General features: G+C 39.6%; 1 protein-coding gene across 1 annotated transcript; it reads right to left on the reverse strand.

The window, feature by feature from the left end:
* Nucleotides 1-561: 561 nt before the first annotated feature.
* On the reverse strand, nt 562-16441 carry IYD (iodotyrosine deiodinase). Its single transcript, XM_026845693.1, has 5 exons — nt 16261-16441; nt 6933-7127; nt 4740-4899; nt 2691-2847; nt 562-829 (listed from the first exon to the last, which is right to left on the reverse strand). The coding sequence occupies exons 1-5, from the start codon at nt 16439-16441 to the stop codon at nt 647-649; spliced, it is 876 nt and encodes a 291-aa protein (XP_026701494.1). The 3' UTR covers nt 562-646.
* Between the last annotated feature and the right edge of the window lie 1534 nt (nt 16442-17975).

The raw sequence follows: 17975 nt of genomic DNA on the forward strand, positions 1-17975 counted from the left end.
ACTTGGATGCCTTGGTCCTGCCAGATCTCCCACAGCCAAAGACACTTGTACCAGCAATAGTTTAAGAAAGCCTGGTATAGACAAGGTTTTTGAGATCCATCAAGTAGGGAAAATGCTACTGTATATGAGAAAAAATAGCTTCCTTCTATGCAGAACTGGACACAGTGGAAAGGGTGTTTAGAATCACAAGGGGAAAGGGTGTTTAAATAACACACACTGATCAAGGTAAGACAGCTGAGTTTGACCCCTTTATATCTTTTAATACAACCTCCATTAAAATTCTGAAGTGAAAATAACCGTGTAATGGTAATCACAAAAGTATAAGGAGAATATACATCCCAATTCAAGGAAAGATTTGTCCCTACAATACATAAGAAAAATCAAGCAATGAAGGTCATTTAAATGCTGTTGTATGTGTCCCCTGGAACAACTGCCTGGGCTCATTGGTAATAGCACCTGTCAAATGCACAGCGCTTGATTGCTCAGTGCTATTAGTAGATTACCAGCACTAAAAGAAATACAGGTGCAAACAGCCAGAGCAATAGTGATGTAGGAGGACAATACACAGAAACAGCAGTGACAACTTCAGTGGGCTGCTGCTTACTATCTGGCAGCAGGGCCGTGCTCCTTCCTCATGGTGCCAGGCTCACATGACCACCATTATGTCTTCCAGTGGCTTTCGGGTCAGTGCAGGCACAGTGGCATCTTTCTTGGGATAGCCAACAGGGAGCAGCAGGAGTAGCTTCTCATTTGCTGGGCGCTGGAGCAGCACCCGGAGTTGGGGGCCACAGTTGAGGGGTGTGGAGGTCACTGTGTACAGACCCGCATTCTGCAGCAAAACAGACAGCAACAGAGTGAGATAGAGGTCTGTGCTCTGTCTTTGTACCCATCATTCCCACCAGACCTGAACACATTCTCCTATTGACTAGCCCAGAAATGCCACTTTTGTTAGACTCTGCTGCAGGCTTTAGAATATCTGATGTACTAACAGCCTCAACTACCAGAAAAGATGCCTGCTTTGCTTACAGAGAAGTACAGCATTTCTCCACCACAGCAACAGCATGTTCTGCCTGACATGTCAGTACGCTGTACAGCAGGAGCCTGCCTGCAGTGCACTGTGTAACGGGGGACCCATGGCTACAGTGAAGTCAAGAGGCAGTTGTGGGGCTATCACTGGAGTATTATCCCATGGGGTTCATATGGCTCATATGAAACAGATGTATGTTTTGGTTCTTGCCTCCATGCAGCTGGCAGCAAGATGCCTTACAGCTTTGTGAACATTTGTTCCTGCTCAAGAGCTGTACCTCATGTGGACAGGGGACACAGGCTCTGCCTCAGAAGTTGCTACAGAAGGCTGTTGACATCTCTCTCAATGGACAATGTTCTGGCTTACATCAGAACCCCAAAACGAGTCTATTTCACTTCTTTCATAAGATATCTCACAAAAAAAGCTGAATAATGTAACAAATAGTAAGTAGCTGACATTATCCAAGGTATGACCACATAGCTGAGGTGCTTCCTGAGAGTTGCACAGGTCTCTCCCTGTATGTAACGTAAGCATTTTGGGAGGCTTTGAGATGCAAAAGTCAGCCAGGGAGAGGTGCTCAGGCAACGGGTCTTATATTAAGTAATCTCTGTGATCTTCTGCAGAGGAAAAGAGCTAATAGTGCAGTGCTGAATGTTATGAGACCATGGCACTATGTCCTTTAATGTTGTCAATTAGTTTCTAAGAGCTGGGAAAGACACAGCACTAAGGAGCCCAAGAGCCTCAGAAATCCCACCTGATGGTGGGCTGGCTCAGGGGAAAGTGGAGCCTTGTCACTCCTACTACTTCTAAGGCACCCCATTCCCTGTGCATTCTCTTTGCTCTCAGCTCCATAGAGGGAAAATACAGGGCAATGTGCAGCTGCAGAGCAGCAACACCCCAGCAATGTGCACTGCTCACTTCTCTGATTCCCCATCCTGAAGATCCTCCTGAAGAGCAGCAATGTGGGAAGTGTCACTCAAAACAGAATGGAGGAGAAATGGCAGTTCCTGGTAAGAAACTAGCCTAATATAAGAGGTTGCACCTTGCTCTTATCCTGCTGACAGGCCAAGCTAACTATTGGAGTAGCTTCACTATTTAAACACTTGTGTGAGTACATCAGATTCAACAAGTGGAACTGAGCACTGAGAAACCCCTGAGAAAATCTAACTGGCTGATGTCAAACATGCTGAGCTTTAGAAATCAGCTCACTTTCAGAAATCCCTCAGTAAGACTGATTGAAATGGTACAGTCTGTTCTGTAAAATATGTCCCCAATTCTTTTCCCAGTATTGTGTACTAAAAATGATTTGGGGTCAAGCCATTTTTTAAGGAATTACTGCAAAGAAGCTGCCAGCATGGCACTGCACAGCCATGCTTGGGTAGTCTGCAGACACTGTCAGCAAGAGGTAGAAACCACAGGGGTTGAAGCCTGTGCTAGAAGAGCAAGCTGCATCACATTTTTCTTGTTAACCAGTACTGAGAAGAGCAATCACCTTCTCAGATGTAGGCCTGTGCAGAATAGCTTTAAAACTCAAAAGGAGTACTCCAGAGGACTGATAATGTTAAAATCTAAACTGAGTTCCACCCTCATTTGGGCAAAATAGTCTTGGTAGATAATCCAAACCAATATATTTACTCCCAGTATATCAGTTCTGTCAACATACCTGCAGTGCAGCAAGCAGGATACCACAGGCAATAGAAACACTGATTTCATTGTAGTAGTGGGTCTTCTTTTTACCATTTGGAAGCCGCCCATATACCTGCTTGAAAATGAGGATCAGATATGGAGCAGTGTCCAAATACTCTTTGATCCAGTTTGTTCTGCAAAAGAATAACGTTTAAGACATTTATTTTGCAGCCTCATCGTTTTCCTATAAGTCACATTTACTGTCTGCAAAGGAACACTAAAGGTACACAATAATTACAGCAGTAGACTAAAGCTTAAAACATTTACTGCAAAGTATTATTATCAGCTTAAATAGAAACATTTCTGAAAAAAAAAATCTTGAATAGAGTTCTCAATTTTAACAGATTCAGCTGAGGAGCTGATGCGCTCACTCTGAACCGTGGAATTCCGTAAAAATAGGGTGTAGTTCTTGACCTCTTATCTATGAACTGGCCTCATGAGCATTTGCCTTTGAGATTATTTGATTCCTGGAATTTTGCAGACTTGCAGCTCCACCTGTTAACAGCAGTGCCAACGTTTTTTGTGATTGCTGGCAGGAAAGTTCAAAACTTCTGGGTCTAAGGTATAAACTTAAATACATTCTACAGAAAAAAAAAAGTAGTAATTCTTTTGCCCTGTGTTCTATTTCAGCCCTGTTAGAATTCATTTGATTCTAAATTTTTTAAATGACAATATATATAGTTATGATGTGAGATTTAGATAAGAAAATGTGTGCTTTCTACTGTTCTCACTCAAAATATAAAAGAATACTATCTTTTAGTTGTTTACATAGCACACAAGCACCTGAAAAATAATATTATCAAACAGTAATCTGTAGGCAAATCAACCCTATAAAGCTTTGCACATATGCTTCATGTGAAAAGTCAAGACTCAGCAGTGTGTGAAGTTAAGCAAGTCAGTCAGACTTTGGGGAGGGGGGGTGGGGGTGGTATTTGGAACAATTCAATATTGCATAATTCAGCACTTGCATAGGGACAAGCCTTGGGGCTTCCCTCAGTCAGCAACAAAGCTCCCAATGACTTTGGGAGCTTCACTATCTGGCAAAGGAATAAACTGGGACAAGAGTTATTGCAACAGAGGTTACACAGGAAAAAAACAAAACAAAACAAAACAAAACAAAAAACCAAAAACACAACTCAAAAACAAAACACCAAACAAAAAAACAACTGGGCTAAATGCTTGGAGAAGTTTCCAGGTGGAATATAATACCTGGTATATAATACATTTTACTGGAGGCAATTTTATGAACAAGCCACCAAGGCACAATTCTACATATATTTTAAAGTTTTTCTTTCCAAACATGAATCTTAGAAATATATAAAAGTGAAAGGGAGGAAGAAATGGAAAAGGATACTATAAGGATTCAAGACAAGCTTCTTTTAGCACTTCAATTTTCTTAACTGTGGTGCTTTCAGTAAGATTCCCATCATCCTGAGAATCAAGACAAAGCTGTGCAAAAAGAAAGAGCTGAATATCTGAGTCGTTTATTTCATCTGTCTTCTGGTAAGATTGAAGCACACAGGCATAGTGAGTTTTTCTTTTGTGTGTATCAGTTGGGTGCTGCATCTCACCTGGCTCTTAGAACAAGGCAGCCAGAATTAACACATTGATAGTACTTTTTTTCCCCAGCTCCTGCAGGGTTGGAACTCTGCTTTAGTCAGACAGGAGTCTTTTCTTCCCAACTGTAAACTAGCAAAAGGACAACATTATAGCAACCTTGGCAACTCTCTGGCTGGGGCAGTCTCTGACCCCTGCTTTCTTTTTCTGTGATCAGGACAGGGGAAATATTTACAGCTGCCCTCCTGAGCAACACCAGAAAACTGGGGAGACTTTAAGGAGAATGGACAGGGTTCTAAAAATTGAGCTGAATTATTTTCAGGGTTGGGTTGTTTGGGGTTTTTTTCATCTTGAAAATAAGTGGAGAAAAACGGGGGAAAAAAAAATCCCCAAACACATTACTAAAATTCCCCAATATAGTTTTTCTATACTAAAACATCTTCAAACACCTTAATTGACTTTTTCATACCTCAGTCTTTTCAGGTCATTAACCCATCTGTCTCCCATCCTTTTTTTGTAGTTGATTTCTTCTTCTTCTTCTACAATCTCACGAATCTTATGTTTTAAATATTGATCTTGCACTACCACAAAGGTCCAGGGCTCAGTGTGCGCTCCGCTGGGAGAAGTACCTTCATACAAAACCAGGGAAAGGTGAAAACCCGGGAAGGAAGGTGTGAAGCAAGGGGTATCAGCTCTTCCTTGAGGGCTTTCAGGCTGGCCAACAGAGCAATGGGAAAGCAAGTGGATGAGATGGGAAGAAAAGGACTGAGAGAAGTTGTGGAGGACAATCCCGTTTATTTCTTGAAGAATGTGAGGTCCCATTCAATGACAGAAGTTAGTCCTTTCATACAGCTATTTTACAGGAAAGCAAAGTTAGGGATTTGTAAAAATTCCTTTGTGATTCTTATGGTGAGGCAGTATTATGGTGCAACATATGCACGCAGTAATGTTATTGCAAAGCACTATACAGAAAGCAGCATGCCATCTGAATATGCACCCAACTCTGAGACACAGTTTTAGCTGAAGGACAAAGCTAATGGCTTTCAGGAAAACAAGGCTAAGTGACCACCCGCAGGAGTCTGTCGCCGACTGACAAAGATGAGGAGCTGCACAATGCAGACATCTGCCATATAGCATACAGATTTGAGTTTGTCAGCCCAAAGACAGCTGGTGTATGTAGATGTGCACATATTAAATCTGCACTTGCTCATTCAGCCCTGATCATTACACATCAACACCACTGGAGAATATTTTAACTGCCTAAAGGATGAAAGCCAGAAGCTGAATATAGTTATTTGTGCAGGTTCACAGATAAATAAGTTAAGGAGACTCTTTAGATCTCTCTAGCCCCTCATACTCTTTTTTAAAATATTTGAAGGTCTTGAACACATACAATATTTGCTTACCTAAGCACTGATTTCAGTTTGAGAAACACTGAATAAGCAGCTTGAACTATCTTTTATGTTAAAACGTGTTTATATTGTGAACATTGTCTCTTCTCAGGTTGGGGTAACAACTGGTGACATTTATGGTTTGCTTTGTTTTCTTTTTCTCTACACAGCCCAAAGCATTCAGGGTTACGAAGTACTTCATCTGCACTCTAGACTTGTTCACTTTACTGCATTTGCCAAAATACATTCAGTGTTTTAATGACTCCCAGCTAATTAGAGGAAGATGGAGACTCATTACAGTGCAGTAAAAAAGCTGCTTACAGTTTTTAAAGGGAAAACAATGCACCTCAAACGCTAAGAATCTCTATATTATTAATCCTCCTAGAGGCTACTGAACTTTTCTCTAAGACAGTTTATGAATATTTTCTATACTTGCAGCAGCTGGTTCATAGAATAAGAGAAATAATGAGGGTCAAAAGCACTCCTGGCTGAAGTTAGTGTTACTAAAACAGAGATGAGATTAGGCCAGGTCATGACAGTGATGATTTGAAACACATAAATTGGTAAAAAAAAAAAATAAAAAAAAATTCTGACATTCAGTCAAATAATCTCAATCAGGGTCCGCAATGTACCACTACAGTCATATGCAATAGGGGCCTGACGCTGATGTTGAAAGGACTGGAAAAGATTTTTTGTTCTAGATTGAAACTTTTTCCTCCATAATAAATCCCAACCATTCATGTCACCTGAAATGTTTCACATGCCTGAGAAAATTTCATCAATTTGCTTGGGAAAAACAAACAAACAAACAAACAAAACCCACACATGATAAATATCATCATAATGCATGAAATTTTAAAGCATGTGAAGTACACATGGTTTGACATTTTTGAAAGAAAATACTTCAATATTTCTAGTTGAAAGATGTCTCACTAAACTGTACATCAATTTTATTTTAAATAACATTTTTTAAAGCTTGAAAATTAAATGTTTTCTTTCATGCTGTTGAAATGCTCTTTTACCCTTTTGGGTGCACTACAAATACAAAGGAATTGGGAATGCTCCAAACTGGTCCCTGACATACAGTTGTGCAAGCTGAGTAATTTCCAGTCAATCAGTTCCCATCAGCTCATTCATTATGGCTAAAGGTGAATGTAGGAAAACCATAAGCCAAATGCCAATTTTCTTTTTTCCACATCACTTTTACACAGTTGAACAGTAGTGCAAATCATTTTTTTTTTAATCAGACCTTGAACCACTCAGTACCATACCTGCTGTTCTGATGACATTATCGATAACCTCCCTGGGGACCATCTCATCACTGAGAAACCTGACAGACCGTCTCTTATTAAGAAGCTCGTAAAACATCTGTGACCTTTTAATCATTTCGGCCTCAGAGTAGCGCTCCGCAAAGAAGGGGATATGGGCAACGTTTTCATCAAGTCCTTGCCACTCTTCATCAACCTCTGCAAGAAAATAAAAGTGGTTAGGGTTTGGTTTTTTTTTTCCTGGAGAACATGATTTATATCTTTGGCATTCACCACCATAATGCACTTTGTCCTGTACTGGCATACATTGGGCTTCTACACCACTGGAAAGGCAAAGTCTGAGGTTCCAGTTGACACAACTCATTGACCCCTAGCTCCAGCTACTGAATAAACACCTTGTTTAAATACCAAGAAGCAGGAGGGTCCTGGCTGGCTGTAGCAAGCGTGATCCACAATGAAGTTACGGCCTTCTCCACTTCAGTCTGCAAGCCTGCCTTTAAAAGCGGATTACGAGCTGAAACAGGAGTGAAAAGGTGGCCAACATTTCAGCTCACTTTTCTCAGTAAGTAAATGTGAATATGTGCATTCCTTCCTGAACAGCCTAATAAGAAAAAAAAAAAAAATCAGTTCAATTACTGAAGTTAAGGAGAGGGCTTAACTACCAATATGTGTAAAATCTCCTCCGAAGACCTGAATGTCAGCTTCATCCATATTCATGTTTCATACTAGAAGCATTACAAGTCTAGGCTCTGCACAAATGTGACTTTGTGGTTAAGTTCTTTGGTTTCACAATACTTTCAGCATAAGAGGAAATGGATGACAGGCATCTATACTTAGGATAACAACATATCAAATGTAGGATATTGTGTTCCTTGTCTTTAATTTAAGAACTCAAAATGGTTCCTCATTTTGCTGCAATCTGTCTCTCTGGGGTTTTTTATACCACAAAATGCATCTTCTGTTGTCTCTGAGATCTCCTCTTTCTCACTGGCATTCCTAGAATCAGCAGGGATAACATTTTGCAACCATGATGTGGAAGTTAAAGCCATTTAAATTTTGCATTTTGACTAGTCAATAGTATTGAGCAATCTGCTAGAGAGGGCTGAGTCAGGAAAAAAATATTCCAGTTCTTTTTCAGTCACCATTAGGCTATTATTCCAGGATCATAGTAATCTCTAGTGCAAATTCAAACAGTAATTATTTCTGTGTTTTAGTAGCATACAGTTGCCTTAGAGACCAAGCTGATATTTTGTTCATTTTATAAACAGCAGTGAAATATTCACAAGTGTGGCACAGCACGTGCAAGAAGCTGCAATATATCCAGCTTCATATGTTAAATCTAAACAGAATGATTCTGGTCTCCAAACAACATACATTTCATTCTGCATACAAAGAAGTCACACAGAAAATTTGTTTTGTTTAGCATTTCATGCCTGTGTTAAGCACTCTCAGTCACAGTCTGCAAGGACCTGGCTTCAGGGTAATGGGAAGCAGTGACCCATTGTAGAAGTTATTTTTGTGGCCATCTTGCACACTCAAACTGAAAAAGGAAGAGGATGCCTCTTTCTAGTGTTCCCTTTGTGGTTTACACTTAGTAGATTTTTTACTATTCAGTAGCACCTGACTAACTAAGACTTGCCCTTTGCTAGGATTCTGGTGATGTTCTCTTCCAGAAACTTTCACACACCCTTTTTTGCTGTTCTTCCTCCACACTCAGTGAAAGGAATACCACAGGGTTAAAAGGCAATGTTTACACTAGCAAGTAGTGTGGTGCAATAGGATGTTGAGAGGAAGAGCTTTAGCTGGAGACCCAGTGTTCAACATCCTACGTGTTTTAGAATGGTACAGTAGCTGGGGAGGGGAGGCGGGGAGGCAGTTAGAGCTCTGCATCCTTCCCACCTCTTCCACACTCTGCGTGGTATCATAGGATGCCATCTTCAAAGACCACCATGTTAAGCTGGTTAAAGACAATATGCAAAACCTTCCACAGACAGAAGTTGATACAATGATGGCTGGCAGCCAGAGGATTTGAGAGAAAAAGTGATGACCCCAAAATGTATAAAACCCTAAGGGAAACAACAGGGAGTTGGGAGTTGGCAACTCATCAACCCTTTCCAACCTCACTGAGGACTGTTTGGCCAGTAGAGAAATTCAGAAGCTGTCCCTTGATATAGACAGGAGAGAATATCATGCAAGCTTTGGGCACATAATATCTCCTGCAAGCTCCTCTCAAAGGTCTTACAGGCCTGGAAGCTGGATGGCCTCCTTCAACTGTCTTGATTGGTCCAAAAAATTAATTCTTTCTCTCCACATCCATTTTACATATAGCAGTGCTGAAACTACAACAAAGATATTAATTACTGAACTAAGATTTAACAGAATGATGCATCTTAATTTTATCCATCGGCACTTATGTAAGAGGATTTTCTAAATGACAAATATTTTTCTTATGATAACAAAAAACTTCCTGAAATCAGCTGAGGTTGTGCATTGTCTGTCAGAAGGCAGTATAGACCAGAAGTCTATACTGAAAATAGGTGTTGGATTAATGTCTTGGTGAAAATTTCAGGACTGATTATACTATTCGTGCTTATATCAATATACTATAGTGATCATCGCTATGCATTTCACAAATTTATAGTGTTGTGTCCTGCAGTATAGAAATAGACTATTTCTAGCCTAGAAACAGTCAAATAAAACTACCTTCAGGACACAATAGTTCTTATGTGCTCTCACTATTTACTTTCTTATGATAAGCTTTTTAGCAAAGTTCAGAAAGTAGAAAATAGCATACATTCAGTGTACTGTACCATTTATTCAGTCACTGATGGAGGAGACTCAATGGTCTAACCTTGGCTCCTAGGCAAATTCAAGCCCTGCTTGGTCATCTCTTTTTCTAGTATTATTGCAAAACTATCAACCACCAGTTTGAGACAGAGATATCAAGGCTAGTCTATAAAATGCTGAAAATCTTTACAAAGGAGGTTTTTCAAATCAGAGCAAAGGCTAGAGGTAGCTTGTGTAATCTCTGTACCTGATTTTGAAACACAAGGAGATGAAAGTCAGGTAGGTGATACACCATCAATACATACATGAATGATGAAGGATAGGAGGATCAAGAGCACGATTAAATTACTTATATGGATGAGGACAGTAGTCAGACAATGGACTCAGATGATGTACTTAATCTAGAGAGGATGTTGCTTGTGGCCAGCTGAGTGCAGAGGTGTAGACAGCAAACTGTCTGTCACTGTTTGTACAGGACATGAAACAAAACATGACATGAGGGAAGAATAAAGATGCAATAACAACAGCAGTACCTGCTTTGACTTGTGCAGGAATCATATCAATAAAAATAGGTAATAATTGATGTTGTGGTAGATTGTAAAGGAACAAAAAAGTAGCATGGCTTTAAAAAGGGTTACTTTTTGAGATGCATTCTTCTGGGAAGCCTACAAAGGCTCCCAAGCTCACATCTAGATCAGGACATATCTTTAAGAGAGTTATATTGCCTCAACCGTATCACTGTTATGAAGTACCTGGTGGAAGTATAGCTTTCCAGCTATAGACCAAAGAGGAAATATGATAATACTAGAAACCAGACTTCCCATCTGAAGCATCCAATAGCTTAATCAAATAAGCTGTTCTTCTCTTGGCACAGTTCACTCTCTTAGCTTTGGTTTCAGTGAGAATGGAGAGAGTTACCAAAAAAAAAAAAAAGTACCCTTAAACTGAGAGTATCAGTTCATTCAATTTAATTGACTAAATGAAAGGGTAAGGAAAAGTAGGTCTATAACAGTGGATTTCAATTTTTAAGAGAACAAACTTGGCAAAAATAAGGGATTAAGAAAAATTAAGTTGGAGAATTCAGAGTGAAGAATTCAGGGATCAGGAAGCAGAGGGATTTGACATTTCTTTAAATCAGAGGTATAAAAATCATCTTAGATGTAGCTGGTTGAATATCTAAATTAAATGATCTATAGGCAACTTGTAATGGAAGAAAAGGATTAGTAAACACAGAAACCTAGACCTTGTAAGACAGGAAGTATAAAACTTGGAATATTACCTAAGGTCAAGACGAGTTAATTTTTAAGAGGTTAGTTCGCTGTTTGTGAGGGTTTTTTCCCCATATAAGTAGAAGAGAAGTGAAGTTGCTTTGTGATCAAGATGGGTCAACTTACAGTAACATGGTGAAAAAAGAAATGTACTTTCAAATATTTTGAGCATGGCACAAAAAGGAGGTGACTAGTGAGAATGAAAGTGTGAGAATCACCATATCTAAGCTTAAGTTTTGTAAGCAAAACTTTAAAACCTTAATACATTCGAAATAGAAATACTGGCTGAGGTAGGAGGAAAACTCAGAATTGAGAGAACTGACACACAAAACCAAAACTCTCCTGGCAATTATTTTTTTTTTAATAAATTCATCTATTATTTATTATCTTCCACCATGTGTCTACCATTCATTCTTAGCAGTTAACATTAACCATATGTTAAGCTAAAATCATTATCAGCACCATCTGTTTAGTGCATGCTCTCTATATCTTTAATTGCTGTGTTTAGACATATTCCTGTTTGTACGGTCACGTTATACAATACTACAAATGCCTTGTTTACATCTCTGTATTCCACCATTTGATGGACAACAGACATCTTGCTAGTCAGTCTATTATCTTGTTAGCCACATTCTCAAGATTGCCATCAATTCTGTTGTACATTTACAATAGTCATCAGGCTTCCTGCCTTTTAAGCAAATCTGAAATGGTTTTGGCTCAGATATCCCAAGTGAAATCTTATTTTAAAAGTACTATTTCTCTGACTCTGAGAAATTCGTCTCTAGATACACTTTAGGATGATGTTTGTGTTCTTCCCAGCAGTTCATATGGGCAGTTATAATCAGCCTACAAACACGTAATAAATTTTTCCTCAATTTGTAGCAAAAATTCCTACCATAAGTTCCTAATAACAAACTCACACTGAGAACAATGACTTGTCATTTCATTTCTGTTGGCCACTTATTTTCCCTACACTGACACTTTCCTGTGTTGCTGGCTCCCAGTTGTATGTCGTTAAGAAATTTCATGTGTACACTCCTTGGTTTTATGCAAAGACCACTACATAATACTATCACTTGGTCCTGAGACTGATCTGTGAGAAATCTCACTTGTAACCTCAGTCTAGACCAACGTGTTTGCTTTCCAAATCAACTCTTTCAGTTTCTTCTCTAAGGAATTGCTTCCCATGCATAGAATTCCTCTGAATTCTCTTTTCCAGTGTAAAGATATGATGCACAGGAAAACAAATGTATATAAAGAAAGCTTTCAGATCTTTGGACTTAAAATGCCGGGCAGCTGACCTGTGTTTTTTTGCTTGATTAATGTCAGACTGATACATAATTTGCTACTGCAGGAATCCCAGTAGTGAATCCAATCTTGAACTGACTATGTGGCTAACAGGGAACTAAAAGAGATGGAGTGCCTTACTCATGGGTCATAAATAGTGATTAGCAGACTAATCCTGGAAAACTCAAGAGCTGGTCAAGGATCTTAAGCAAAAGAAGTGTCAACTGGGTGAGGCAGACCCTGGAAGAAAGAATCCAACATGAAAACATTGTGAAAGTTACCTCAAACTGAAATACAGTTGCAGAATCTGCAGAGGAATGGAGTGGCTGTTTTATAAAGAGAAGATTTGCTGGTTTACCTAATAAAAGGAAAGCTGAGAGGTAATCTGATTGTTGTCTATAAACCACAGGAGGGTATATACCAAGAGTTGGAGAACTATCCTTTAAGCTAACAAGAGGATGGAACAGGGAAAATGGGTATAGAGTAGCATTAATTAAGTTTGGGCAGACAGGGGAGGATTTTTAACCCATAGCATGAAGTTCTGGAATAGCCTTCCAGCAAGGTTGAAGAAAAAGGGTGAAAAAAGACCAGTTTTCATGTTCATTCAGCTGATGACAAATGCTGAAGTAGTGTCTGCAGGAGCAGCAGGGAGATAAACACAATGATGCATCATGTTCATGTAAGTCTTGAGTTCTTAAATGAGACAAAGCATGAACTGTCATTGAATTGGAAAATTAAACTGCTACTGCCTTGTTCATGTCAGCAGTATTATTAAAAGATATGGGAAGCCTTTGAACTTGGGGGGAGGAAAAATACTTCTAAGTGGGATCCATCTATTATAACTCTCACAAGCAATGAGCAGTGTATTTTCAGAAGAAATGGAACATTTGGGCTTTTGCACATTGCTTTGTAGTCCTTAAGTAGAGTACATCACACAAGTCCCCACAATTAAATATGTGGTAATAAATATCTTTGCTATTAATCTCTGCAACTGTTCCCCAGAGTTACAAGGATACAAATAAAATTCAACCTCATCCTCCACACCACTGTAAACTTGGTCTGTATTTACCTTATTCATCAATCGTATTGATCTGTATATATGACCAAGAAAGTGACCAGTAGACAAGAAGCTGCCTGGGCTAAAGACTGAACTTGTCTTTGCAACAGTCTAGATCTAATTGTGTAAAACTGAAGCAGTGGGAGGTGAGGCACCACCAATTTGGGATCAGATGCCCACCACTAGAATAGAGCCCTTGTTCAAGACAAGGCTGAAGAAACATCTTTTCCATCTGTATCTAACTGGTAATCACACATGGCCTAATGCAAGACGTGGCCAGATACACACATACAGACCACTCTCACCAATCTGCAGCACAACAATATCTCATTCTGGATCTCATAAATGAAGGAAAAAGTTACAGGACAGATGGGTATGCAAACAACTCTGAAGTACTGCCAGCTAAGGCATTAAACAATTGGACTCGGTGAATGCTTTCCACTTAACCAAAGAACTGCGTTTCTGGCTGCTCTGAGAAACATCCTTCTCTTCAGTTTCTGAAAGCATAACACAGAGAAGCTCAGGAGCACGTGGCCCTCCCTCTTCCATCCTTCACTGCCAATAAGTGACTCTGCTGTGTCTGCCCAAGCAGCCCAGCTCGTTACACTGAATGCTTTGCTGCTCAAAGATATCCCCCTCTCAGGAGAAACATCCCTGCTGGTGCCACTTCAGGGAAGGTTCACAGGGCTGATGTCGCCCGAGTAAGTTCAGTGCTTTTTCTCACAGAGTACTTCACTCTCTTGGCAAAGCGTCCTCACTGTGGTTGGTCATGGACATTTATTGAAACACTTGGTCTTCAGCTGTCCCTTCCTGTCAAGGGGCTGTTCAAAATTCAGCTTGCTCACATACGGCAACCCTAGATTCTAGCTTTAGACAAGGTCTTAAAAATGTTTCACCTCACCTAACTCAAATTCTCTTCAGAGGAACTTTATCTTTAAATACAAGCCAGCTTGAGGCTTGTAAATAGAAATGAGCTTTTCTGGTAAAGTAAGATCTATTACTAAAGTAGCAGAATTTACACAGTAGGTAAAATACTCTTCACTATTAAGAAAATCTCTGTTTACATCCATGTTTTCATTTCAGCATCTAGTGTAGCCAGTGAAAATTTTAACACTGACAAGGTGAATATATCTTGATCCTTAATTATAGCATTAGCAGGGTAGCAGATCCTTATCAAGGTGGCCATATTCCCTTCTCAGGCTGGGCTTGCCTCTGCTGAAGAAAAACATCCCTAAACATGATGAAATTATTTTAATTTTTTAGAGATAAAAAACATGCCTGTTCTGAAAAGATAATGGTGTGTGATTCAAACCAACAAGAGAAAGATGATTATTTGTTGTTAAAAGCAAACATAGCAAGAAAACCTAATTTAATGTTGAATGCCATGGTACTTTGAGAGAGGTTTTATTTAAAAATAAATCAATCTCCTTTTAGTAACAGCACAAACGTGTCTACCTACCTGTCATTTTTTTGTAAGCAATTTTAAACTAGTAGTTTTGAATTTAGCACCTGAATAAAAGGGAAAACAACTAAGACATAAAACCCAACATTTTATATATGGAGCTGTGGCAGCGAGACTCCTTGTTAAGAGTTAATAGGTTTGTTTACTTAGAGGATCTACATTTTTAAATTGATAGAAACAGCTGTAGTCAAAGATGTCACAGATAATTCATAGATTATCACTTGAACTACCCACAGGAATTTTAATTTGCAGAAATTTAACTGAACCAGTGTGCCATTAGTGACAAAGGAAATATGGGGTAATTTGATACGGAAACTATGTTATATTCTCCTTTGTTCAATGCAAAATATGAACTAATTTTTAAAGAAATTTTGTGTATTTGGGAATTAGTCAACATGGTTTAAAATGATCCAAGTATCAACTATTTCTGGAAACTGATACACAACACTAACTCAAAGTACTCTGAACACTGAAAAATAAAAAGAAATAATGGTTCATAGAAATAGGCATATGTGCAGAAAAACAATCTAAGTTTCAAGATTCCTAGAAGCAGACTCAGGAAATGTGTCATTATGGGACAAAAGCCACACAAAGAGCCTTTGAAATCAACGTGAGAAAAAAAAGCTTTATTAACTGCAGTTTAAAAACTTCATAGGAACAGAACTCTGCAGATTTTTATTTCACAAGGAAATAAAGGGAGGTTATGGATAATAGTCAGAAAGCAAAAAGAAGGATGGGCACATTTTGGGCTCAGACTTTTGTCCAAGCTATGCATCAGAAATCACTACTAAAAAAAAAAAAAAAAAAAGGTGTTCTGTAGAGATTCAAATATGCAGCTGAGGGAACAGATTAGCACCATCATCACATTTTGTTCTTAAACATTTGATCAGCATAGCTCCCAAATGACCCCAATGTTAATCCAGCTAAAGCTCTTATGGACATTCTCAGAAGTCACAAATGGAGGACTTCTGCAGTAACTGTAATAAACCCATTTCTAACTTTTCTGCGGGTGCTGAGACCAAATATGTAGCACTGAATGGTAAAGTAGGATATGTCTATGAAACCATCTTGCAGATGCTCTGCTCAGGTCTTCCCTTTGTTCACACTAATGAGGCCTGGCAAGAGGCTGGGGAGACTTCAGCAGTCTCTCCTTTCTTTCCCTGCATTGCCCATACAGTCCCTCATGGGTCTGAGATCTGCTGTACAGAGGGACAGACAGGGGTCTTTTTGAAAATCCATTTTGTTTTTGCAGACTGACCTGTGGGATCTGGAGGAAATAGAGATTTACATTCAGAGTGACATGATATGAGGTCAGGTTCCAGGGACCTGACAAGCTCAGGGCACAGCAGCAGTGAAGGACTATGTATTGCTATCACTATGGAGAAGTCCAGAAGCTTGCATCTCCTTTGTTTGTATCAGCAGATAAAATTCAAGTAACAAAAATGCTCAGATAAATATGATTTTTCTTACCTTCTTCCTCTAAGTTGTGGTCAGTGCCATCTTTTAAATCTTCATCCACCCATGGGCGAGATAGAGGCTTGCTTTTAGTCTCACGTTTGTCCTTTCCTTCGTTAGTCTTCTTCAGTATTACCCCAATCAAAACACATATAATGGCTATGAAGACTGGGGTTAGGGAAGAAAAGAGTGCCATGATTATGGAAACGTGGAGCCTTCCTCCCAAGTTCAGTAGTTTCTCTTGAAAAGGAGAGGATGAAAACAGAAGAGCAGAACGGCAGTAAGCAGAAAGGGGTGGACCTAAGGTTCAGTCCTCGGCCCTATCCCGCTTCTACTTTTCAGCCACCACCCCCACAATCTCATCTGTGATGTTTTCCTGCTGTTTAGCAAACCCAGGTTTATATATTCTGGGGGAAGAAACTGCTTATTAAGAGCAAACAGATGTACTGACCATATACAGACATATAAATGCTGTCCAATGCAAAATAAGAGAAAAAAAAAAAAGATATTCCAAAACCCCAAGTTAAGGCAAAACCCTTCTCCCCCCCTTATTTTTATTGTTATGGTGATCCCAGTTATCTTGCTTGTAACAATGATTATGAGAAAGAGCCAAGTAGGAATGTGACTTTTACAAACTGACGGTATCTCTTCAATGTTTAACTCAAAATTAGTCATATTGCACATATCCCAAGAAATCAGAATATCACCAATTGAATATCAGCTTGCAGTGCCACCCTTGGCTATGTAAATAGGTCAATAAAACAGATAAGTGGCAACATTACCTCCATATGAAGCATAAATGAGATGAGTCATAAAACCCTGTATTCATTCTGGATGTTCTGGGGGAAGAAAAAAGAAGAATTCAGGGAATCAGAGTAAGAAATATTTGAGGGCTGAATATCTATGCTGCAGTAAATTTTTAAACTGTGATACAGCTATTTTATTAAAGATTAAAAAGTCTTAGAATCCTGGTCTAATCCAAGAATGGTCAACGTCTAAATGCTTAACCCATTTTTTACCTCAGCCAGCTGCTCGGGAACTGAGTCAGCACAGCAGCACTGAACTGATGTCTTTATCTGGGACTGGTGGGACATAGTGGATAATGAAATGCCAGGTGGCAGTGGGTGCCAAGGGGTGTGCTGGAAAGCAGGGCACGGGTGTACTGACTGCACGCAGTCACCAGCACCCATCACTCCTTTTTAGCACCGGCTAAGCACCAGCCCTGCCAAGCCTTTTCTCATGCTGCACAGGACCAGCTCTGAGGTTTCTGGTGTCCATGGCAAGTTAATCTTCTTTTGGGATAAGCCCACCAAAAATAAGTGGGAGCAGTTATAGCATATATGTGGGAGATGGTGTGTCCCATGGCCCTGGCACATCACACACACTGCAGCTGGCACATGCTGGGGAGCATTAAAGTTCCTACGTAGGGCACCTCCTGTTTCCTTAATTTGGAAACCAGGACACACAGAGGAAAGAGAAGTCATCAGGGTATGCACAGGTTTCATCCTGAGAGATTCTCAGTCCATACCTTAGCCACTCGCAACGCTCTCAGTTTTGAAGCACTGAGCACACTCTTACTGGTCCCATTTGACACTGCCACTCCAAAGGCTCCCTACCTTCCCATGCTTCAGCAAATACTGCTAGCTGCCTTAAGGAAGGGTCTGTGTGGTGGAAAGCACAGATTAATGAAACTGCAAAATGAAACTGCCTCACAATTTGTACTCACACTC

Source organism: Athene cunicularia, assembly GCF_003259725.1.
Source record: "Athene cunicularia isolate RWA chromosome 3 unlocalized genomic scaffold, athCun1 chr3_part1, whole genome shotgun sequence".
Classification (NCBI taxonomy): Eukaryota; Metazoa; Chordata; class Aves; order Strigiformes; family Strigidae; genus Athene; species Athene cunicularia.